This window comes from Peromyscus leucopus, chromosome 19, assembly GCF_004664715.2.
Source record: "Peromyscus leucopus breed LL Stock chromosome 19, UCI_PerLeu_2.1, whole genome shotgun sequence".
Taxonomy (NCBI): domain Eukaryota; kingdom Metazoa; phylum Chordata; class Mammalia; order Rodentia; family Cricetidae; genus Peromyscus; species Peromyscus leucopus.
This window is the reverse complement of record NC_051079.1, coordinates 389,711-415,214: the sequence shown is the minus strand read 5'-3', so window position 1 is coordinate 415,214 and position 25,504 is coordinate 389,711. Positions and strand designations below refer to the sequence as shown.

The window sequence follows — 25,504 nt, the reverse complement described above, 5'->3', positions numbered from 1 at the left end:
AAAATTCTTTCACTCAGTGGGTATTTAATAATTTGAATGCTAGAAATTACTGACAATTTTCAAAAGCAGAATCATATTCATAAAGCTTTATACATCATTTGAACCAAAATTCATTTTTTAATAAGTGAAAACAAACATCAAAAGACCAAACAGGCTAGAATCTTTTATATTAAACATTAACTCTGATGGGCATAACTTAATGCTAGCTTTCTGGAGGCAGAGGCAGAGGCAGAAGAATCTCTGAGTTTGAGGCTTGCCTGATCTACACAGGGAATTAACACCCAACAATATAGTTTAAAATAATTCAAATTAGTATTTACTGAGCAGTTGACCAAAGAGCCTTTGGTAGGGGCTACTTAATGGTTCTTTTCAGTCAAGATTGGGGTACAGATTTTATATGATGCATAAAATTTTCAAGATGGGAGTCCTTACCTTTAAAAATGGAAATATTAGAATTAAATGGCAAGGAAAGACACAGCATGCAGCAACAAAAACTGTAAATGCATTACCATTCTGAAAAACTGTCACCACTCATACAGAGGACCCCCTCCCCTCAATGGCTCTCTCTTGCTGCAGCTTACCTAATTTTTTCAGGTCACTTTCCACTGCAGTGAGCTTGTCGTTGTAAGTCTGGCGGGATGTCTCCATGCCACCTGTAACATTGTCCATTTTCTCTACAACTAAGATTTGGAAAAAGAACACATTAGTTGACTTATCTGCTTATGTTTGTTTTTTTCAGTTCTAAGACAAGATAATTTCATTATAGAAGAAAGCAGATTTGAAATAAGAAGCTGAGATCAAATATGGAGGAGACTGTGTGGTAGTTTGAATAAGTGGCCCCCATAAGCTCATAGGGAGTGGCACTATTAGGAGGAATGGCTTTGTTGGAGTGGGTGTGGTCTTGTTGGGGAAGTGTGTCACTGTGGGGGTTGGCTTTGAGTTCTGTGCTCAAGCCACGACCAGTATTTCAGTTCACTTCCTGTTGTTTACAGATCAAGATGTATTCATTCTCAGCTCCTTCACCATGTTTGCCTGCATGCTGCCATGTCTGCCATGAACATAATGGACTAAACCTCTGAAACTATAAGCTACTCAATTAAATGTCTTCCTTTATAGAGTTGCCGTGGTCATGGAGTCTTTACAGCAATGGAAACCCTAACTAAGACAGCCTGTTCTTTAGAAAAATAACTAGCCCCAAACCCAGTGATATAACTTATTGGTGGAAAGATCACACATCTGTAACTGTTCTTTGGAAGCTGAAGAAAGTGTTTGGACTAATTTCTAAATTTTTGATGTGCACTGTCATACACTGAATCCCCCATTGTAACACTTCTGTTAGTTTCTACATATGGAGACATGCAACACTATAATTATTCATAAAAAATTCTATGACTTCTAAGTCTCCCCAATGTTCCTTGCTTGTGGGAACTCCACTGACAAAGAACTGGCTTAGCTGGGTGTGGTGTCACATTTGAGCTCTTCTTCCACCTACAGTATTCTCCCATTTTTTGTTTTTGTTTTTTTAACCGAGTCTCTTTTTTAAACTTAGTCTTGCTAGCTCTTTGGGAAACTGCTGCTGAGCAGCACCTTGTGGACTTCTCTGGTCTATTCCTTACTTCAGGACTCATACACTGTTTACTATGATTGCTGACAGGTCCTTGTTATTACAGAATTATGTCTGATAAACCCACTATAAGTTGAAGATATCCAAAACACTTTAGTTGAATTACCCAACATGGCAGAGCCTCATATTCATGAGTGGCAGAGCTGCGGCTCCAGCCACTGCCCAGCACAACACACATCACTAGCATGGTTTCTACTGAGTGTGTATTGCCTCACACGATTATAACACTGACAAACTATGTTAAGTTGAGGACCATCTGCAGCTATATCTCCAGCTCTTAGCTCAGCATGTAGTACTTAATAGTTACTGTGCCATTTATTTAAATAAGCAAGAATTTGCTAAGGTCTAGGAAATTTAGCTGAGTTAGATTATAGAGGCCAACATACAAATCAACTAACCAGGGAGGCCTCAGCATTGGCTCAGTATGACGTTTTGTTGAATTATTATTTCTAAAATTGCCACACAAGAGCTGGAGAGATGGCTCAGTGTAGGACTGAGTACTCCTGCAGAGGACCAGAATTCAGATCCCAGCACCCATGTTAAGTGACACACAACTGCCTGTAACTCCAGCTCTAGGGGATCTGACACCCTCTTCTGGTCTCCATGGGAACTGCACAGATGTGCACATATCCACCCACCTCCACATATATACACATAATTTAAACAAAAACAAAACTACTATGTGGACACAGAGGTCCAGTTCTAATTTGGGACCTTGGGGTTGTGTGATAGGCATACGTGCTTCTGAATCCTGGGAGCTTTTGTAGAACAAAATACATTTTATCAAAGCTAAATTTAAAAAAAATGTTTACAAGCTTAGACTCAGTTTTGACTCTCAGATGAAAACATATGCCTCATTCTGTCCTCAAACCACACACAGGATCTCACGTCCTGCCTCTTTCCTAGAAGCCAAAGAAATCTGAACTATGCTGACAGCCAGTTGTTTTCCACCCTCCTTAATTTTTCTTCCATTTTAGTTTATAAAAATACAGAACTGTTGGGGACAGATAATTCAAGTACACTTAGAATAAAGGGAATAATACTTTCACTTAAAAGAAGAATAATAACAAAGCAACTGTTAGTTTTGCTTTCCGTGAGGAAAGGAAATGATGTGTCCTGCCCACAAGTGTTAATGAACCATCCCCATGTGTGTGTGTCTGTGTCTAAAAATAGCACCCTGGTCTAAAGCTGTAAACTGTAGGGCTGCAACGCTGGCAGCATGTGTGTATAAAAACCCCAGGCTGACAGGAATCCAGAACTAAAACTGCACTAGCACACAACATCTCCTCTGCTTTCCCCCTAATTTACAGCACAAATTTTCAACCAGAAGCATAATGGCTGAGCTTCTTGTCTCATCCTAGAAATTCCAAGTCTACACAGATCATTCTACAATGAAAACAAAGACACATCATGGAGGGCTACTAGCACCCCAGCTTCCATGGGACCCCTCAACTGGGAACTGACTTCTGTGTGGAATTTTAATTTTAATCAGTGGGGTTTCAGTTAACATGCCTGAAGACCCACCACTCTGCAAGCACTCAGCACATTCCCCCAGGAGCAGTTGGATGGGAATACCTCTGCACTTTGGTACATCTCTTTGCCTGGACACCAACCTTCTTGCCTGTCTTGTTTCCACTCATTTCCTAAGGTCTAACACAGGATAACTAAGCTTTGTCTCTCACTTGAGTCTGGAACACATCAAATGAATCTTTGAATGACAATAACATTAGCCTCTTTGTTTTTATGATATGAAGTACTAAGAAAAATGCCTTTTGTGCTATATATACTGTACCATCACTGTAGTTAGTTCCTATTATTCTTATTTTACATTTGAGGAAATTGAATTTTAGAGATATTCAAGAACATCCCAGAATCACAGCTAAATGAGACTAAATGAGAATTCAGGCTAGGAGATGGAACTCTAAAATCCATATGTCTTCTTCAACTCCACACAGATTTTTCTTTAATATTTTTCTTATTCAGTCTGATTTCCTCTAATTAAGGAAAACCCATAAAGAGGGAAGCAATCATGGCTTCATTCTATTTTCTTTAAAGTTATTGTTAACAGATGTTTATTATGCATCTGTCATGGTGCTAAATATTAAAGATAAAGAGTCAGGTCACAGCCCCTTTTGGAGGGCCAGGAATAAGAAAAGAGCACAGAGCTCCCACCTGTGGCTAGAAAATGCCTAGGAATTCTAGTGTCAGCACTTACATAGTCTTGGAACTCATCAAAGACATTTCTACCACTAACACTACCTCAGGATTCATTACTGAGAAACACAAAGTCCGGAGGGCAGCACCCCGAGTTCTAAGGGGCACTGCAGTGTGGTTTGAAGTATTTGTCCATTCCCCGTTGTCCTCTCTATGCCGGCGAAGTTTAATAGCCACGTGTCAGACAAACCAAGGTCAAGAACTCTGAGGGAATGGAGACTTGCTGATTCAGATTTGTGCCTTTCTTCCTTCTAAGTATCTTAAGAAGAGCCTGCTGGGCAGGGCAATGGGATAGTATTATCATGCTAAGGAAATGTTCTGGAAGGAACATGACTAACTGAAAAGTTTAAGAGATGATTTAATCCTAGCACTCGGGAGGCAGAGGCACTCAGATCTTTGTGAGTTTGAGGCCAGCCTGGTCTGAGACAGCCAGAGCTGTTACACAGAGAAACCTTGTCTTGAAAAACCAAAGAGAGAGGGGTGTGGGGAGGATGCCTTTCATGGATGCTCATGAATAATAATAAAGAGTCTAGGGTAGAGGATGTATCAAGTTGCAACTGTTCAAAAACATGTTTCCGCAACATGACCAACGTGTTTCATGGTCCTGGCCACTGTACAGACTAAGTGACTACAGACTGAGTGACTAAGCAATCTTTCAGCTTGCTCAGCAAATTCTCTAGATGAAACTTCAATAGATTCTAACACGTAGCTATGGAAGTAACATAAAAGGAGAACTGAAGAACAATTTTGAGGAAAACAGTGCAGACACAGCCTTTGCCAGTCCTGATAAAGGAGTTTCGTTTCCTTTCATGTCTTAAGAGAGACATGCCTGACTACTCTTACTGTATATTTCTTCTTTTATTGAATGGAGATGTGCTTTTCTAGCCATCAAAGGGGTGTCTGTGAAGGGAGGACTGGGGCTTATCATTCTGCCTCCTACAACACTGGGGTCACCAGAATCTTATCAGTGAGCGAGAGGAGCCACATTACGTGAAGAGAAAGTAGATCTGGAAAATGTCAACTTTGAGTTCATTAAGGCTGGCTTTGGTGATATTGTATTATCTTCTTTTGTGAGCAGAAGCCAGAGGAATGGAAGCACTAAAGGAGGGAAAAGAGTGGCAAGATGTCATCTTTCTCTCCCAACCTCTTCTCCCTTCACCCACAGAACAGGCCAAGCTGGTCTCCAGAATGTTAGGTTTTTGGGTAGTGCTTTGAAGAACAACAACCCTACACAGAGATTGGCTCAGAGGTTTCTTTGTCTTCATAGGAACCAGCCCCACTCTGCCATCTGTCTATCCATCGCTGCAGCTACCCACCCACTCATGGAGCCAGCTTCCCTGGCTACCTAATAAATAAGCCCTGAGTTCATAAATAAAAGACAGTTTTAGTAGAATTCTGTACTTTGGGTGTTAAACCAAATAAGCCAGACACACTAGCCATGATGGTATGGTTTAAAGGAACCTAAAGTGAAGAAAGCTCACTGTGGGAACAAATAGGAGGCTCCATTCAGGGACTTCAGGTGAGACATGTATTGGAAACGTAAGAGCTACCATTTAGGTACAACACAGTACAGGGACCACAGGCCAGTGATCCAGCACATGGATATGCTAGAGCTATTCCAGTTTGATGGGGAGGCGGAGTGAGGAGAAGATAGCTGGATTCTTGAGCTTTCTGTATAATTCCGAAGCCACAAATATTAGCCTTTCTAGCAGAGGTAAAATTCACCAAATGAGTCAGGCAGTGGTGGCACACGCCTTTAATCTCAGCACTTGGGAGGCAGAGCTAGGCGGATCTCTGTGAGTCCGAGGCCATCTTGGTCTACAGAGCGAGATCCAGGACAGGCTCCAAAACTACACAGAGAAACCCTGTCTTGAAAAAAAACAAAATTTCACAAAATGTATCCGCTAGCCCCCTCTATTCTCTCTTCAGAGAGAATTACTCCATGCTATTACTCCATACTGAGTCCTGACATTCTTTTGTTTTTGGTCATCTTTCAGCCCAGTAGGAAAAATCATAGTCCAGGAAAGAAGGGGGCACTTTGAATAAAACACACCATTAGGTTCTGACCTTGTTCCTCTGCCCAGCCCTCATTATGATTCAATAGCCTTTCTTAACCACAGTCTGTTTGCTCCTTCATGAGTAAATTTAGGGCTCTACAGTTGAAATAAATTCATCATAAAATGACTAGGCAAATTTCTAAAGTCTCATCACCCCAACTCATCAATCAATGCACTCTGTATGATACATTTTATTTTCTATAGAGATGAACAAATACAGTAAGCAACCAAGAAAGAATGAATAGAGAGATACTGTAGCTTGGTTCCAGACCAACATATTGCTCATCCCAGAGTGGCACAATGGTTATTGCTTTACAAAATCACATAATCTCCAGGAGGTGATGATTCACATCTGGGTTGTAGCACTGAGGATAGGGCTAACACAATGCTTAGTGGCAGACACTTACTGGGCTTTCATAATTGTATTAAAAAATAGGTATGATTATGATGAAGTTGGACTGTTTCTTATATCAATTCTCATTCAGATGCACTGTACTCATCCCGGCCCCCTCAGAAGCCACTAGGAGGGGGTCGGAGGATTCACAATGGGAAGGAAGTTACTCTCAGACTTTCACTTTCCTAAACTGGCACCACAAATTACGGACTAGGACAGTTAAGATTCAGTAAGTTTGCTTGGTTAATCTGTCAGTTCTGAGGTCCGACAGCAGCTGAGGTAACTGTTGAGACAATGGTTGGAAGATGTGACCCTCATCTGCCTCTGTTCAACAACCAGATACCATGTCTGTCTCATGTGATTGTGACAGGGCATGCTTCTATGTCTGCTTTCTATACAAGGGTTTATAAAGTTTGTGTTTCTTATTCATGACACCTTCTATCCATGGTCTCTGAGAGGGGATTGGCGGCAGTGGTGTGTGTTCGCGTACGTGCGTGCGTACGTGAGTGCGTGCGTGACCAAGTTTAGCAAGTCTGGAGGATTTAGAGGAAAATCTCCTCTACCTTAATCAGACATGGTATGCCTAACATTTTATTAAGCAGAGGAGGTGGTGCTGCCGCCTGTAAGTTTAATTTCTATAGGGGAAGGTTTTTGTTTTTGCTCTGTTTTGCTTTGTTTACTGAAATAAATGTGCTTTATAGAAAAAAACAATCTCATCAGTTGGTCAATCCCTGGTGGGTGAGTCACGGCCCTGCAGAGCCTGAGTGCTTCTTGTTCTCCTCTGTCAGCAGAGTTTTCCTGGGCGATGACTGCAGGCTTCCACAGAGCCTCTTAGAGACAGATAAGATGAAAAAAAATCCAAGGAAGAGGGAATGGCTGGGGAAAATCTGGAAAAAGCAACAAAGAGGGGAACAAAATCTTCCCAACCCATAAAGGGCTACCATGATTATGAAGTGAATCAAAACTGTTCCGTCCACAGCTGAGCTCTCAGGACACAAAGATGGAGTTCATGAGGTTAGTGAATTTTACACTAGAGTATCGTAAGTATAATTCAATTGTCCTTCCCAGGCTCCAGCTCCTTGGATTCAACCAACCTCCCATTTGGAAATTCTTGGGGAAAAAATGTATTTGTATAGAAACCATCTACACGGCATTTATCTTGTATTAGGCATTGTAAGTCATTTAGAATGACATAAAATACCTGGGAAGGTGTATACCTACTCTATATGCAAGCCCTGCACTAAGGGATGATAGTATCCAAAGATTTGAGATCCTTGGAGGGACCAAAGAGCCTAAAATTAATTCTCTATGCATACTAGGATCAACTGTACTTCATACTTCCAAAGGCATTTTTTTCTGCATTTAAATTTCAACCCCCTTTGCTATTTGGAAAGAAAATAGAAAGAGTGCTTACCTTTATATCCCAAAATGGCTACTGTGATGGTTAGCAAGGCACACAAAATGTATAATAATATGATTGAAAACTTCAGTGCCCAGTTATTTTTACATTTGGTACACTGTGTTCCTTCCTGAATACCTGTAAAAGAAGTCAGAAATTAATACTAGTAAACAAAAACATCATTTCAAACTGAATCTTCACTAAAGCACATCTTAGTTTTCTTGATGCTGTGAGTCTATACCTTGACAAAAAGAAAGCTAAAGAAGAAAAGGTATACTTTGACTTGCAGCTCAGGGCTACAGTCCATCATGGCAATGGAGTCACAGAGGTAGTTGGTCTCACTGCATCCAGTCAGGAAGCAGAAAACAATGAATGACCATATCCAGCTAATTTTCTCCTCTTAACACACTCCAGGATCCCTGCCCAGGGAATCACCATCAGGTCTTCTCATTTCAATGAACTCAATATAATCTCTCACAGGCATGCCTGGAGGTTAGATGACCTCTCACTAGATATTCCTGGAAACTTGTCTCCAAGATGACTCTAGGTTCTGTCAAGTTGACAGCACTAACCAGGACAATGAGTTTGGATTTAAATAACTTAAGTAAGAGGAGTTTTATCACATGCCTTCCTATGCCATGAAAACATTTCAAATTTAAACTCTCCACTGCAGTAATACAAGCCCATCCAATATTATATTATGTTGTCATAGTTACACCAATACGATTTTAAAATAATATACAACTTCAAATCATATTCCACTATGACAATCAACCATTTTTCCTTTTTATTTACTCTTCTCTCATACAACAGATCCTGACTGTAGCCCCTCCTCCATCCAATCCTCCTAGCTTTCTCTCCCCATCTCCTCTCTCCCCTGGATCCACTGCTCCTCCATTTCCCTTCAGAAAAGAGCAGATCTCCTACTGATATCAACTGAACATGCCTAACAAGTTAAATAAGACTAGGCACAAACCCTCACATCAAGGCTGGATGAGGTAATCCAGTAGCAGAAAAGGAGTCCCAAGAGTAGGCAAAAGAGTCAAAGACAAAGACATCCCCTATTCACACTGTTAGGAGTCCACAAACACTCCAAGCTAAACAACCACAGTATGTATGCAAAGGACCTGGTGCAGACCCATACAGGCTCTGTGATTGCTGCTTCAGTCTCTGTGAGGCCCTAGGAGCCCTGCTTAGTTGAGTTCTCCTGGTGTCCTTGATCTCTCTGGCTCCTACAATCCTTCCTCATCCTCTTCTGCAGGGTGCCGCAAGTTCCACCTTTTATTTGGGTGTGGGTCTCTGCATCTGCTCCCATCAGCTGCATGGAGAAGCCTCTCTGATGATGGATAATCAACCATTTTTAAAATTACTTTTGATTTACTTATTTGTATGTGTATGGGCACACATGTGCCACTTCATGTGTGTGGAGGTCAGTAGTCAACAACCTGTAGAAGTTGGTTTTCTCCTCCTGCCATGTGGGTTCTGAGGACTGCACTCAGGTTATCAGTAAGTGCCTTTACCTGCTGAGCCATTTGGCTGGCCTTATAGCTATGATTTTAATAAGCATCTCTATTATTCAAAAAGACTTAAAACGCCCACATCTTCTTGTTTCTGACATTATTTCAAATGACAGCTAGTCCTCAAACTTATGCCTCATTGCTTGGTGGTGTGCTGGGACTCATTTCTACTTGTGAGAGTCAAATGTGAAATTGTTCTCTTCATTTTCCAAAGGTTAAGTTTGAATTTTGGCTGTTAAATGATATTAACATAACATAAAATCATCCCTAAAGGAATATTTACACCTTAGAAATGAGCATTCTACAAATTAGTTCCTTTACCACCTGCTACAAAAACTCCTGGTTTACTAATCTGCTCTTGGTTGTAACGTACTAGAATCTAATGGTTCTATCATCAAATGTTCAATATAAAAATATTATATGTATCACAGATATACAACAACAGATAGTAAGCCTTATTTAAGTCACCACAGTATTCTGAAAAACCACTACAGAACAAATAGGAAATTTTTTATGAAAATAAAGTTTTCATAAATAATTTTAATGAAGAGGTAAATTTTTATTGCTTACAGTTCAACTCTTTGAGAAACACTCTAGTTTAAGTGGAAAAACCAGCATCCATGCTGCAAGAGACTCCAGAAACTAACCCATGAAGAGGGAACTTGCCATCTGACTGATTAGAAATGCAGAAGACAAGACTGTGGGTGTTTTAATGTGAAATTCACATTGCACAGTCCTCCTCAGCCGGCCCCACTTCCCTGTGTGTTGTACTAATAGTGCCCCCACGCCCCGAGTGACAGCAAGCACATAAAGACTGATCTAGAACTGCACTCTTAACTTTTGATGGGTCAGTCAAGAAGACTAAGCCATAGCTGAAACTTCTTTCCTTTGGTTTGTTTTTTGCACAGTGCCCCTCTCTCTTCAGCTGTGTTTAACACAAAATGAGGATGAACACAGCATGTTAACAATGGTTGAAGCTTAGGCCTCAGGGTTCAGTCAGTTCCTTCAGTGTTCTGTGTCACAGTCACGAGGGAGGGGGAACATGCTCTACCTTTCCACAGCTTACAGCAGGCTTCTCATACTTTGGCAGGGAGTGGGGCACCATAATCACTTGAAGAGCTCATGAGTTGGGAATCTGAGAAAGGCTTGAGAGTGTCAATGTCTAACATCTCAGGAGATCAATTTTTCAAACTTGAAAGGGCTCCCCATCACGTTTTCAAAACGCAGATTTCAATCCAGTGAGTTTGAGGTAGGAGCCACATTCATCAAGGTCTAGGTGATACTTCACCTAAGGCCCACAATTTGAGGGACAGGAGTTTCATTCAGCAGTTGATCATGACTGTAAGCTATCGATTTGTTGATGGCTTTTAGATGAAACTGTAGCAGCAAACTCAGTAATCCAGAAGTTCACCATATAGCCAGGCTGGCTAGCTAGTAAGCTCTTAGGCTCTGCCTGTCTCATCCCCCAACATTCTGGGTTTCAGGTGCATACCACCACACTTAGTTTTTCACATGGGTTCTAGAGATTCAGACTTCGGTCCTCATACCTGTAGAACAGCTGCTTTCATCCACTGAGCCATCTCCCCAGTCTTTCTTTGCCTTACTCATTCAATAGCCACTTAAGTGTCTCATGTTCATTGCTACCCTAGCGACTACGTCTGCAAAACACATCCCCAACTCCACCCAACCTAAGTACTACTATCCAAACTGCTCCAGTGTTTAAACTCAAAAACTCCATGATGTGTCTCTTTTACTAATTTTTCAATTTGCAAGTCCCTGCTGATCTTCCTATAGGGTATTTTCATCACCATCTTTATCACCTAGCTCCCTGATCATGGCTTCTAACACAGAACCAAGTTCTGTGAGTAGCATCTGGAATCCTCCATAGAACAAGCTTCAAGGGGGCACAGTGGTGACAGCTTACATGCCATTTTACACACACCACAGCCAGGATTCTGACTTGAGTCAGCCTCCTCAAGGCACCATCTCTGCTCTGCTTATCCTTTCCATTTCCACTGCGACTGTCTTAGTGTGAAATCTTTACCCTCAATGGAAGCTTTGTCTTCCATTCCCACTGGAATCCAGCCTCACCCTCTACTAAAATACTGCTGTCCTCATGACATTTGCCAAGAAGGAAAAGATAAAAACAACTTCTAATGTCCTACCCTTAACAAAAGATGAACAAACAAATGAATACAAACATACACAAATTCTAGCTCAAAGTCTCTATAATCTGGTGGTTTAAGTAAAATCAGGTTATTGAGATGGCTCAGTAGGTAAAGGCCCCTGCAGACAGACCTGACTTTGACCCCTCAGGGGCCACATGGTAGGAGAGACCCAACTGTGACTCCTACAGTTGTCCTCTTACCTCCACCTATGCACATGCACTTGTGCACACACATGTGCGCACACACACTCACACACAAATAAATCAAAATTATTTAAAATAAAATAAAGTCTCTTGTATTCAGAAAATGTGGAAGTGCTATTAAAATCAGGAGAGAAAGAGTTATAAGTAGACCTTCAAACACATCACATTCCATGTTGAGAAAGAACACATTGGTTTGGTGGCAACTGTAACCCAGGGGACTGACACAGATGAATCAGTCTCCGGTAGAAAGACTAGATGCCCCTGAGACTGCTAGGGTGTCATTCCTTTGGGTTTGGGGCTTGTGGTGTGCAATGCTCTTCACACTTATCTATGATGATTTCTTCCCCTCTAAAGAAGACCCTTGGGAGATTTGGTTGCAGAGAGTATGATGAACAATGGACTCTGGGAGCTTGAAGGTAGTACAGAGGTCATCTGGTCAAGTGTCACTGTGTTATTGATAGGAAGATGAAGGCCAGTGAGGTGAAGCAAGATCAAAAGACCCATGTCGTGACTCTACACAGGCGTCTGTCCCTCCTGTCCTCTCTGTAGCTAGCACTGGGCTGTCACTGGGGGTCTTTGCATGTGGGGATGCACAAAGATCCACTGCCAGACAGCTGCCACAGGACAACATTCCAAAGAGCAGGGGCACTTCCTGGCAGTGTGCATTTTTCACTGCTGAGTATCACCATTAATCAATATCAGATGGCACTGCCTGGCCTCCCTTTCCACGTGACACACTTTCTTTGGCTTGTTTTTTCTCCCTCAGGAGACTTATTTTTGATAAGAATTCTGTTTTATCTTTCCTTCTCTGCCTTCCCTTTGGATGACATCTGGCTAAACACATAGATGCCTACTACAAAGAGGCCCTGCTGGCTCCTGGAGCTGGGGGTCCCCTTCCTCCTTGAACCTAGATAGTCACAAAAAAACCAAACATTTGAGAGAGCTATCCTCCTGTTACCAGCCTTTGTAGTGTTTGTTTTCTTAGCATTACTTTCCATAGAACTCGGGACTTTGTTCCCACGGGGGCTGGGGGAGGTGCGGGGAGAGCAACCAATTTACAGAATACTGTGCATTAGAGATTTCAGTTCAGGAAGTGGAGCAACATTGCCCCTTACCACCAAGTGATCTAGCTTCATCAAAAGCCTGGCCCAAACAGCACATTTGAAATGCAGTTGCCCACAGGAAAAAAGGGCCTTCAGGGTCCACGCTTTCCCATTGGCTAGCCTCTTGAACTATCTCCCACACTAGTCCATTCTTGGCTCATGGTTTGAATGCATTTTGCAGTGTTCAAGTTTTTATTATTCAAAAACCTTTGGGGCCCTATGAAGCCAGAATCAGTCTGGTGAACTTGAATAGCCCACTGAAGTTAAGAATAGGCTGACAATTTGGTCTCCAGTGTCCACATTCAAAAGTTCTCTCTGTTGCCCTGTTTCTAATAACATGTTTCATGTAAGAATGGGATGGGATGGGGCCACCGAGCAGGGGGTGGTTAGCTGGTTGCAGGAATAACTGACATGCCCCAAGAATGCCAGTACAAAGGGCTAGAGGAATGCATCAGTAAAGAGAATTCCTTTCAGCTGTGGTTCTCCATAAAGAGCCCTCCCAAGTGTTGTGGTCCAGGCTCCAATCCAGTCTGTTTTTCCAATCTTTTTTAGAAGGGAAGAAAAAAAACATTCCTTTCACTATTGTCTGCCATGTGTATCACCAAAGATGGGTTTGTTCATTAAGAGGGATACATACTGATTGAGTCTTTCCCTCAGTAGGTGGAGGTTGGCACCATGAGTATAGTGGAACACTCTGGGTGATCTTAATCACATCACATGTCTATTGCTGGATAGTGTTATCATTAAGACCATGTGGCCAAAAAGGAGCATCCTAAAGCTGGTAGACTGCAAAATCTCAAAGACCACAGTTTTGATCCAAGATTTGAAGTGACTTTTTCATGTGGTTTTTCCATAATTACTTGTGACATATGCTCCCATAAGTCTAGGAGAATAACTTGGTTCTAATAGCAAAACTGATGATTCAAATATAACTTATACATAATTATAATTGTCTTCTACAGCAACAAAACAGAGTTAGCATTCTGGTTAGCTGCCCAAATGTTATGAAATCACAAGAGGTTACATACCTAAACCTTTCATCCCATAAACAATTAACTTGTCCTCGTTACACAGGCCACTTAGTATGTGGCACAATATGGATTTTGTTAGTATAATCTCTTTTTATTACAAAGTGATTTACTATCCTAAATATAAATCCTAGTGCTGGACATCTTAGCATGCCAAGTTTCCTAAGTGACATGAGGAATCACAAAAATGGGACAAGAAGTAGCAGTGAAGTCACTTTCTGTACAAACAAACCCTCAGCAATTCTATTCATGAAAGTGTATCCAGATCAGAATAAGGATTAGAAGGTAATTTTATGATAAACTTTTTCACTTTCATTGTGAATTTACTGTAATAGCCTATGCATTTACCAATAATAGTATAGTTTCTTTCTATTTTTTCATATATATAAAAAAGAAGGGCAGTGGTTCTGGTTTGGCTTAATTTTTTTAAGAGTAAGAATTATTTAAGATTTATAATTTATACCTTGCCTTTTTGTAAAGAAGTCCTATAGGCAGAAGCCAGATGTAATGGTCCCACTTAGAATACAGAGTGTCTTCCAGAATGTACAGAGGGTCTCAAAACAACACCATTCTTTTCTCTTTATGTTTTTTATATAAGAATCCTTTATCAGATGAGCTGTCCACAAATGTTTTCAATTTTGAGCAGAAGACTCTCTGTTGGCTGCAGAGGTCAAACATCGTCTCTCTGCCACACACTCCTCCTGGCTGGCCCCTCCCTCTGGGCTGCATTCCTCGTAGTTTCATCCTACGGCACAGAGTGAATGGACGATGGATTCCAGCAGTCCTGACAGCTTCATTATCTGGCACTGCTATGCAGTGTCCTTCTGTGATTAAGCCCTGAGTCTTTGCATGAAAAGAAATCATGGTGATTCGGCTCCAGTTTGGGCCTTGAGAGTCGGCCACACAATTAAGACAGACATACACCATGCACGTACTTGGAAAGAGGCTGCAAGATATTTTCTTGCTTGGTGCAGAGTTCATGACTGGTGCAAACACAAACAGGAACTACTAAGAATGATTGCTATTTCTGAGGACCTGATGTGGGCCAAACTCTCCCTCCTTGCTGCTTACAATTCCTCTAATAACCCCACAGAGCAGGAGGTCCACCCTTACTTTACATACTTCAGGAAATCGGATCGGCAAACAAGTTGAGTTTCCCAAACCATGTCACAGAGCTGGGACATGGACACAACTCTCTCACACAATCTTCAAACTTATTTATGTCTAGAAAAAAAAAGAAAAGAAAAAAAAAAAAAGGCAGGAAGAAGGATGCCTAAGGAGCTAAATTGCAGGGAGCTGGCAGGTTAAACGTGCATGACAAGCATCCTGTCAGAATAAAGCAGCATAGAACATTTTATGTGTTGAGAGAGAAGCTTTCTCAGATGTGAGCAATAAAATTTAGTCTCCATTAACTATAACAGGACCCAGGCTTCTGCAGGCTGTAATTCTTTCTATGTCAACATACCTGAGCGACAAGCAAGATGATTCCATCCTAAATCAATGCTCATTGTCCCACGAGAGGTCAGGATCAGCTATGAAGGTCTATGGTCAAGAAGGCTTGTTGACTTCTCATACAGAACAAGGCCCCCTCCAAGGGAGGTAGTGTTCTGGGAACAGGGTGGACTGGGGTGAGAAGGTAACTGTAATTTCAAGGCAAACTATGAGGCATCTAGGGGCCTCCGAAATTTAGCCTAGAAACCAGATCAAGTCAGTTGCCCCTAGCATGTTTTCTTTTAAAAATATACTACACTGAAATAGGAATTTCAAAGACCAGCCTCCAGAGTCCTTTATCTACAGTCCTGAACACATGCTAATGGTTCAAGCTCGCAAGAACAAAGCATGTACAGTTAGTAAAGAGGTAAAGAGAGGGCTTACCAATGGTGATTAAAAGACAAATTGCCTCTAGTCTCTTAATCTCCTGAAAAAAGAAAAACCAAAAATCTAGCTGGAATACATTGTCAAATGATTGGGGGGGGGGCGTTATAAAAGTCACCATGATCCTTGTTTAGAAATCCCAATAACTTCTAAAGTTAATGTATCTATTTCTCTAGTGTAAGAAGATTCCATGATTATTGGGGCTGGCTTTAGGGTCCAAGTTTCCTGACTCCCCACAGAGCTTTTCAGACTCTAAAGGCCACCATGTCATTATGCTTATTTCTCACTAAGGTCATTATGATGAGATGAGAATATAAGAAGTTCTATTTGAAAAAATAAGAACAGGGCACATGCTATGTACCAGGCACCAGGGATAAGAGTGGAAGAGCCTGGGTTCCCTAAGCCTGTGTCCTCCCTCAACAGTGGGCTGTTCATTTAATCTCTGAGCTTTGATATTTACCCTTCTCTTCTTAAAGTACCTTTCCATCTGCCAAATAATTTCCTTCTGACTAGCCAACCCCTCCTCAATGAATCCCTTCCTAACTCACTTTGCATCCAGTGCAGCTGTGCCCGCACCCTCACCATAGGCTGCACTGTGCACATCCACACTCGTGTGTCTCTCAAATGATTTAAATGCCATCTTCAGGACACCTCCTTTGACAGGAATGGGGATTTAATTACTGAACCGAGTAAGACTCGAGTGGAGACAGGGACGCAGGGAAAGAAAGATGGTTCCCTGTCAATCTCCTTCACATTGACTGGAAACAGCTCTCAGGTACAGGGGATTTCATAATCCTCTGTCCCATCTTTGTGCCTGCCCTTCCAGGTGAGGAGTGACAGGGTGACTTCACTGTAATGCCAGGGTGTCGGCATCCTAGGGGAGATGTATGAAAGGCAACATTCAGACATCCCATGTGCACCAGCTTCCCACCCAGCTCGGCTGCTTCACCAGAAGCTGGCTCTGTGGTAGAAGAGGTAAGAGTAGTGGTGGGTTGGGGAAGGAATGTGAAATAGGCCTTGAGACCTTTTCCAGACAGTGTCAACGGCAACATCCTCCTGCGACTTAGTTTTCTACATTCAGCATTCGGCATTAACAAAGCTCAACCTGACCAAGCAGAGAGGGCAACATGAAAGACCATGGTTCCCCACTTGTTTCTAGTGTTGGTACTTTAAAAAGTGTCACTTTGGGCAGTTGAAGGACTAACAAAATGATGACAGGGCACAAAACTGAGCAGGATCAACCTTAGTTAATGACAGGTTGTCTGCTGTTGGTGGTAGAAACAGTGTTGGGTGGGAAGACCATGGGTAGGTAGGTATAGGTACTCATTTCAAAGCGTGAACCTGCTTCCTCACATGTACTCTTGCTTTCCTTTCTGTCGTGTGTGTGTGTGTGTGTGTGTGTGTGTGTGTGTGTGTGTGTGTGTGTGTGTGTGTTATAAGTGTGAAAGTGTATGCACATGGAGGTCACAGGAAGACACTGAGCATCTTCCTCAATCCATCTCCCCCTTACTCCTTTAAGACAGGGTCTTCTCACTGATCCTCGAGCTCAGCTTCAGCTGGCCAGTGCTGCTGGAATCCACCTGTCTTCACCCTACAGGGCTGGGTTCCTGGTGCAGGCAGCCATGCCTGTCTTTGCTCAAACAGCAAATACTCCTCCCCACTGAGCCCTTTTTCCAGCCTTACACTTGTTTCTTTGTAGACCAAGAAAATTCGTATTTGATGAAAGGGGAGGGGCTTCAATGTGAATGAGAATAACAAGGAGCCTGACAGACATTTCTCATTCTTCTATGAATATGTTTTTCTTTCTTTCTTCAAGAGAAAGGACACTTAGAATTCAGAGAAAAGGAGCCAAGACAGTGACAGACTCTACAGCTGGTGTCCATTCTATCCTGCACTGGACATTTCTTGGTCCAGAACCTTAATGGGAAACAAGTTAGCCAACTTAAAATACCTAAGTGAGGCAAGGTTGGCTAATAAACAATGGGGAAAGTCCAGCTCTGATTCCCAGATGATGACTGTCCGGTTCAGTTACATACTTGTTATTAAAGCTGAACAAAGGGCAGAGAGAGGGAAGAAGCTTTCCACAGACAGACAACTATGATTTCCAAGACAAAAGAATGAAACTTGAAATTAAACAAAAAGTCACTCAACAGAAACACAAGATGGCACATAGCCAATTATAACTGAATGTCAAGTAACTGGGAACATCTTGACTTACTAAATTTTCCACACCAAAGAGTTCCTTCCTAACACAGCTAAAATTCAGAAATGTGCTGAAAAATTAAATAAATAAAAACACGCTTTTGTATATACACAAGTGACTTTTTTCAGAGAGAAATACAATTTAAATGTACAATTTCCCATAGATTTCTTAGGGGTGTGGCAAGAACTACATGATACCAGCTGGCGAGAACCTATCGTTTATGTCTTCACAGCTCCATGGTCTCGAACTTTACATACATACCTTGAAGCTGACCTCACTGAGCCTGTTTCTACCTTGGAAATGGACATACAACTCACATCAGAACTTTTGCTTTCTGGAGAGCTGGTCGTTACACATTTGCCAGCATACCACTCAGACTGGTGTAAAGGGTCCCTCCAATGGCACTGGGTGGCAGCACATTTGGTAAAGTGCTTGATGAGGACCTGAGCTTGATCCTCAGAACCAACATAAAGAAGTGTGATAGTGTCTGCTTGTGATCTCAGTGCTGGGGAGGCAGATCCCTGGAGCGTGTGGACCATCTAACCTAGCCTAACGACGCCTGAGGCTGATTCTGGCCCCCACATGCATGTACATGTACACACACACACACACACACACACACACACACACACACACACGAAGTACTTTTTCTGAGGGGTCATTGGCAATAGGATCCCAGGGCTGAGCTTGGCTTGGCAGATCATGGACAGACCTTCTAAAATGTGGTATGGCCTAGAGTACTTGGTCTGGGGAAGCCCAGCCACCCAACCCTAGTTGGAAAAGTGTCTCAAGCTTAAGTCCTATTGATATCAGGCCAGCGGTATACTTTTTACAAATACAAAGACAGCACATTTTAACCTCCTGCCCCACCATTCTGTGCCCAGCCCGGAAGAGGAACTGAAACAGAAGGGCTCAGTAATTCCAATTTCCAACGTTTCTATTCCTAGGCGAGGGCTAAAGTTAAGCCTGGTCTTTACAGCTCTTGCTCCCATGCAATGTTCCTTCCGTTTGGAGTGACAAAGCTGGTCAAGACAACCAGCATGTAGAAATACAAACCATTGGTTGTCCTGTAGCTGTCTGTCACCTCCAACACAGACACAGGAGGGGGAGGACAGCACCCAATAAACAACAACTAGTGAAAGCCATATATTACAGTTGGAGGGAAAGTCCCACTCACCACTGTTACTAAGACAGTGCTTATAAAATTCAAGTGCTAATTTACTATGGTCCACTGGACCTACTGTGTGATCATACATTCACTACGTTTTAGTTGCAGGGTTAATACATACAGTTGAACTTTGTGGCTGTGAGCTTGGGGGAAGACCTCCTTCCACTCTTGCTTACTTCCTAGGAGCACAGCACAGCTGGGCACAAATCATTTAGGAGAAATGTTTATCCAGGCACTGCTGGGAAAGCCAGACTCTGGGGGCCCTTTGTTTAGGGAGGGCTCCTTCTGCTATATGGGTCCAGAAGAAGATGAAAGAGGCTACAGAGTAGAGACTAAAATGCTTCTTTGGGAAGAGAGCAGTGTTGTGATTATCTAGACAGAATAGGAGTAAAGGATAGCTGTGACAACAAAAAAGAGAAACAGGATCACAGAAACTTTGGAATATTTCCACTAGCTGCTAACAATCTATCATTCATTAATTCATACATCTATTAACTTTTTGGTGTTACACATGTGTATAGGTACACATGTGTGGTTATGGACATGCAAAGGTCAATGTTGTGTGTCTTCCTGTCATTCTTCAGTTTTAATACTTTAAATATTTGATTTATGTATATATGTATGCGCCTGCTTGTCTGTGTACCACATAGAGCAGTGCCCACAGAGGCTAAAAGAGGGTGTTGGATAACCTGGAGACAGTTACAGGTGTGAATCACTGGGAACTCAACTCTAGGCCTTTGGAAGATCAGCAAGTGCTCTTAACTGCCTGTTTATTATTATTTGTTTGGTTTTCCAAGACAGGGTTTCTCTGGGTAGCCCTGGCTGTCCAGGAACTCACTCTGTAGGCCAAGCTAGCCTTGAACTCACAGAGATCCATCTACATCTGCCTCCTGAGTGCTGGGATTAAAGGCATGCACCACCACCAACCACGCTGTTTCATTTTCTGAGACAGACTTCTCACTTGGCACTTATCAACTTGGTTGTACTGCTTGGCTAGCAAGCCCCAGGATCTTCCTGTCTCCCTCACCATGGCGCCTTCATTGCAGACACATGCCATTGATGTGCAGCTTTTACATGGGTTCTGGAGATTGGACTTCAGATCCTCATTTTGTGTAACAAGCACTTTATCCACTGAGCATTCTCCCTAGTCTTTATCAGTAACTTTTATCCTAAGAAGTCAAGGATCTATATTTTGCTCACTGGCACCTAGAAATGATGCCTGCAATTTTTGAGCCAGTTTTAGAGAGTAAAGAGGAAAGGGAAAATGCGCCCACAGTCATGTAAAAATCCTTGGGCACGCACACAGTCAATCAAGGCAGTCAGGTAGAGAAATGAATACTGACCTAGTATCCCATGGAGATTCCTGATACTAAGGTTCTCTCTCTCTCTCTCTCTCTCTCTCTCTCTCTCTCTCTCTCTCTCTCTCTCTCTCTCTCTCTCTCTCTGTGCGTGCCTTGTGTGTGTTGGGCAAGTGCTCCACCACTGAGCTGAAGTCCCAGCTCAACACCAAGATTTTATATCTATTATACCTGGTTGGTCAACAGGGTAGATTTCCTCTCTCACTGTCCTCTCAGCCAGCTACTACCTGTTAGAAGCCTTACACAGTGCCCTTCTGTTTGTGTTTCTATTCAGAGGAGCTGAGTTTGGACACAACAGTATTCATTTATGGAAAAGGCATGTCCCAAGTCACCTACAGTTGCCTTCACTTGCCTTCAAAAACAAACACCCAGAAAAAACAATGAATGAAGAAACCAAATAGATGCCATCAACCAATTCATTTACTCATTTACTTATTGGCAGTACAGGGGATCACCCCCACTCCCGGGCTTCAGATATGCTAGGTAAAAATTCAACCACTAAGCCACACTCCCAGTCCTGATGTCCCTAATTACTGTTGTAGTATACTGTACTGTACAATAACTTTAATTGCATTTGTTTCTATTAAGTCATTCACCACCATCTGGAATTCACTTAGCCAAAGCTAGGAATAGATCATCTAAACCTTCTAAATTGGTGAAGTGGAGGTAACATGTTGGAAGGTGTTCCTGAAAGGCTATTTACTAACACTGGATAAGACAACCCATCTAAAACACAGCATTTGCTGATTCAAGAACATACCTAGAATTTTTTGGCTTGGGGACACTTAGTGTTGTGATGCTGCAGTACCATGCTGCTCCACAAACTGGAGAGGAACTGCCACAGTAGCTCTCCTGGGAGGAGAGCACTCACAGTTTCCCTCACTTTAAGTTTCCATTTTGATGAAAAATGAGAATTTTTTGTGCAGTTGAATAAATACAAATTCTTATGCCATACTTGTCATCTGAGCGCATGCTACTTACCAAATACAAGCTGTGTTTAATGTTCTTGATGTTCATACTCTTCACCTCCACTCGATGACAGAGTCTCAATGTCAGGGACATGATATGGCATCCTGACCCTTGCTTCTGCCTCTGATGTGAAGAGCAGACATCTGCAGACTAGTGTAGGTACTAGGGACCTGACTGGACGGGGACAGAGTAGTTCCTGGCTACACTAATGACGAGTTTCTGCCAGTTCTTTAAGGGAACCTGATATAGAGGCCCACTGTGCATCCGTTATAGTTTACTGTATATAATTATGCACTGTAACTGTGTGTGGTTTGCATTCCAGGGCATGGGACCAGTCATTCTCAGAAAATCCTTCTGTTGATGTCTGTAACTCCAGATGAGCAGCCCCTTGGAGGCTTATCTGAACCTCAGTAGAATGGGTTATTGTGATCCTACCACAAGATGCCAACATGTGCCAACACACAGGTCGATCACTGCTTATCTGAAAGGCTTGAAATCAGAAGTATTTCAATTTTCCTTTTCAGATTTTAGACTATTTGCATATATTTAGTGAGATATATTAGGGATATGTCCCGTCGAAATAGAAAATTCATTTATATACTTTCCTACACTATTTTTTAGCACATCTGTGCTTGGGCTCAATACATGAGGTTAGATGTGGAATGTCCTACTTGTGGCATCATGTCAGTGCTCAAAGTTTCTGAATTGGGAGTATTTAGGATTTCAGGTTTTTAGAAGAGAGGTGTTTGGCATAAATTTTTGTACATGGTGTTGCTATGAGGTTTTTGGATGTCCCTGTTAAACTTTTCTCTGGTCCTCCTTAGAACTTGGAATGCCTCTTGCAGGTGGGCCATGGGGTCCGGGAGGGTTGGGGATTCTAAATACTTAAGGCCTAGGTTATTGTCTGAAACCACTTGGCTCATATGTGTTCCTGTGAATCACAGGAATTGGGGGGAGGTGTTTCAAAGGCAATGAAGAGTGTAACATAGAGGGTGGATTCTTGGTGACTTACAGCCACTGATCAAAGAGGCTACACAGACCCTGCGTGACAGTACACACATTGGCATCTGTAAACATACACTGTATAACTTTAGAAGTATCTATCTTGGGAATACTATACACAATATTTGGAGATCATGACTGCTCAATGTTAGGCAACTGAATGATCTCTTTAAACTCCAGTTGCAAACTAGCAACTTCCCCTAGCTTTGAACGGAGGCTAACTTGTTAGCATATCTGACATTACAAGTACAGCCTGTGACTGACTGTCACTAAAGTAATCTAAAACACTAATCACATGGTAGCTAGGACCTCATCTTAGAAAAATACCCACACATATACATTTAGATTCAATTACAGAACATTCATAGGTGCCAGAAGCCACCCAAGACTCAAGGGTGAGAAATGACTTCTCATGGAAGTTGGGGGAATATCCACATTTTTTCTCATCAATATTTACAGGTCTCAGATTTGATGGTTGCACTGACACTCTTGACATCTCACAGTCAGGGGTAATTCCATTTATAAGCATCTCCTCCTCACTCCTTTCTTTCTCACAATTGCCTGGCCTAACTAATACATATCTGTGAGTCCCTGGTCCCAGTACCTAGATCAAAACAGCAGTACCTTAGGCATGGCAGGTGTACACCATATTACCTACAATGCCAGTTAACTATCCAGCTGCAGTCAAGGGTAGAACTAGTCAAAGAAAGGGAAGAGTCTAGATATAGAGAAGAAATTGGGGAAAGTCCATCTGTTGTCAAAATCAGAAAGTATAATTTGCTAGTGAAGGTCCAGATGGTCCCTTAAGAGATGTCCTACTTAAATCATCTCAAAGAGTTGGCAACCATTCTTGTGGGAACCAACAGCAGGAATAGCAGCTGTATTGACCAAATGAGTAAGTAGTCTCTCTTCTCACATCTGGCATTCTCTGGATTGTGTCCCTCTTACCAGGACCTTCTCATCTCAGAGAGAAAAGGCTGAGGTCTAGAAGGCTCTGAACTGTCTGCCACAATCCTGATCTCATCTGCTCAGCCCTTCCATTCCAGCCATATCAGCTTCCTTGCTGTACCTTGAACACACCAGGCCAGTGACCATGGGACCCTTGCATCTATATGCTCTTTTAGTTCCTATACACCTCCTAGGTAGGAACTATATACAGTTCCACCCCAGCTTTTTTTTTCAGGTTTTCTTCCAATGACAGCTTCTCAGACAGGCATTCCCTGGTTACTCTTTTGAAGGCAGCAGCCCTATTGACTGTTTTCCATCTTCCGCTCCCATGTTAGTTTTCTCCATAGCTCTCACCTCTATTTAACATACTGGCTATTTTATCTATTAGTCTCCCTGACAGCAGAAGGTCTGTACAGTCAGGGATTCTTGGTGTATGCTCTCTCATGTACAACTAGAGAGAACTTAGTGTGTGGTTAGAAAGTTTCCATCTCACAGGGCTGTTGAGAAGATTAAAAGAGTATATATATGTATATATATACACTCTTGATATATATATATATATCCCCCCAATCAAAAACAAAGCACAAGATATCCCTAAGCACCGTGAATGTTTCTTCTTCATTTACTTACTCATATATTTATTTGTATGTGTGTATGCTGGGGGTAGGGTTGCCCATGGGATCAAAAAGAGGGCTTCAGATTTCCTGGGACTGAGGACACAGGCGGTTGTGATCAGTCTAGCATGGGGGCTGGTACTCAGTGGGGTCCTCTGGAAGAGCATCAGGCTCTCTCAACTACTGATCCATCTTTCCGGCTTGTAATGTTTCCTCTTATTTTGATTTTGTTTTAAACTTTGTGTTAAGCCCAATGGGTAGTTATTACTCCATCCATCTGATAGATTAGGAGACTGAGGCCCAGAGTAAGTTGTATGAGAGTCCACATTCAAGGTGACAGGATCCCAACCCAGATCTGATTCCATGATCTGTGTTCTTATTCTCCCGACTCTTCGCTGCAAGCCCTGGAACAGAATAGGGGCAGGTCCAGCCAAAGGAGTGGGAGGTGGGAGTTCAGGTGCCCAGGATGGAGCCAGCACTGACAGACATGCATGAATCTGAAATTATGGAGCCATTCCGTTTACCTCTTAACTTGTTCAAAAAAATCTGATCAAGCCTGCCAGTTAAAAAAGTGTTTTCTTGACCCCAGAAAATCTGTGGATTGGAGACATTTACTTGAAACAGTCATTCCATCATAACAGGAAAGAGGCAGAGCAGGGGTTATTATAACAGCTGCTTTCATGCCCCAAACAAGGTCTGGCTGTTTTTGGCCAGTTGCACTGTAGTAAGAGTTGGCAAGAAGCTGACAGACTGCATGAGTTTCCTTTCAAAATGATCATTTTTGCTTCTAAAAAAAAAGAAGGAAGGAAAGACAGAAAGGAAAGAAAGAAAGAAAGAAAGAAAGAAAGAAAGAAAGAAAGAAAGAAAGAAAGAAAGAAAGAAAAAGAGAAAGAAAGACAGACAGAAAGAAAAAAAGCAGGCTGTGCTATCTAGCATGCAAATGCTGGTTCCTCGGCTGCTCTTCTGTTCTCCTGGGTTGTCTACCCTACCCAGGTTTCAATAAGGACATCGGTTTGGAGAGCAGAAAGAGGTCTGGAATTACAAAGACCTCAGTTAGAACTCAGAACCTCCTTTAGAAGCTGCAGTGCCTGCATCTGAAGGGTTACTTCCCGTAAGGACCAGGGGAAGACATGCAGCAAGGACACAGCAATGTCAGGTACAGCGTGTAGCCAAGGTGATGTCATGCTCATTGCAATGAATTTAGAGATCCAAAAGCATCAGTCCTCTCCGTCTTCCACAGGCTAATTCACAGTCCTACATGCATACAGCAGAGGACACAAGGGTACCTTCACAGAGTAGCTTTCAAGTTGTGACTTCCCTTCAAACCCATGAAGTGGATAAGACATGAATCCAGGACAGGTGTCAGTGTCTCCATGCACATGTCATTGCTCTTGCGTCCAATAAGAGAAGAGCACTGGGTTGGGGTCCAGAGGACAGAACTTTGCTGGGCCTTAACTGGAAATCCTATAAAAACTGAAAGGCCCTTGGCTGCTGAGACCTGGCAGTGCCAGGTTGAGCCTCCTGGAAAACCAGGGCTCAGCAAGCACTTGAAATCATTCCATTGCTAATGGCTTCCAGATGGCAGAAGAGCAACCCGAACAGGATGTGCAGGATACAACTGACATGTGCAAGTCCAAAAGGCTGGTGCCCATCAGCCAGG

At 42.4% G+C, this 25,504-nt stretch overlaps 1 protein-coding gene across 1 annotated transcript in view; it reads right to left on the bottom strand.

Annotated features, from left to right (window-relative positions):
* The window catches only part of Colec12 (collectin subfamily member 12), a gene marked incomplete at its 5' end in the record, with an annotated part of 169,871 nt that overhangs the window by 17,214 nt on the left and 127,153 nt on the right, over positions 1 to 25,504 (bottom strand). The window contains 2 exons of the mRNA XM_028876714.2: positions 582 to 680; positions 7,704 to 7,826. Coding sequence (XP_028732547.1) covers positions 582 to 680; positions 7,704 to 7,826 — 222 coding nt within the window. The remainder of the gene's footprint in view (positions 1 to 581; positions 681 to 7,703; positions 7,827 to 25,504) is intronic.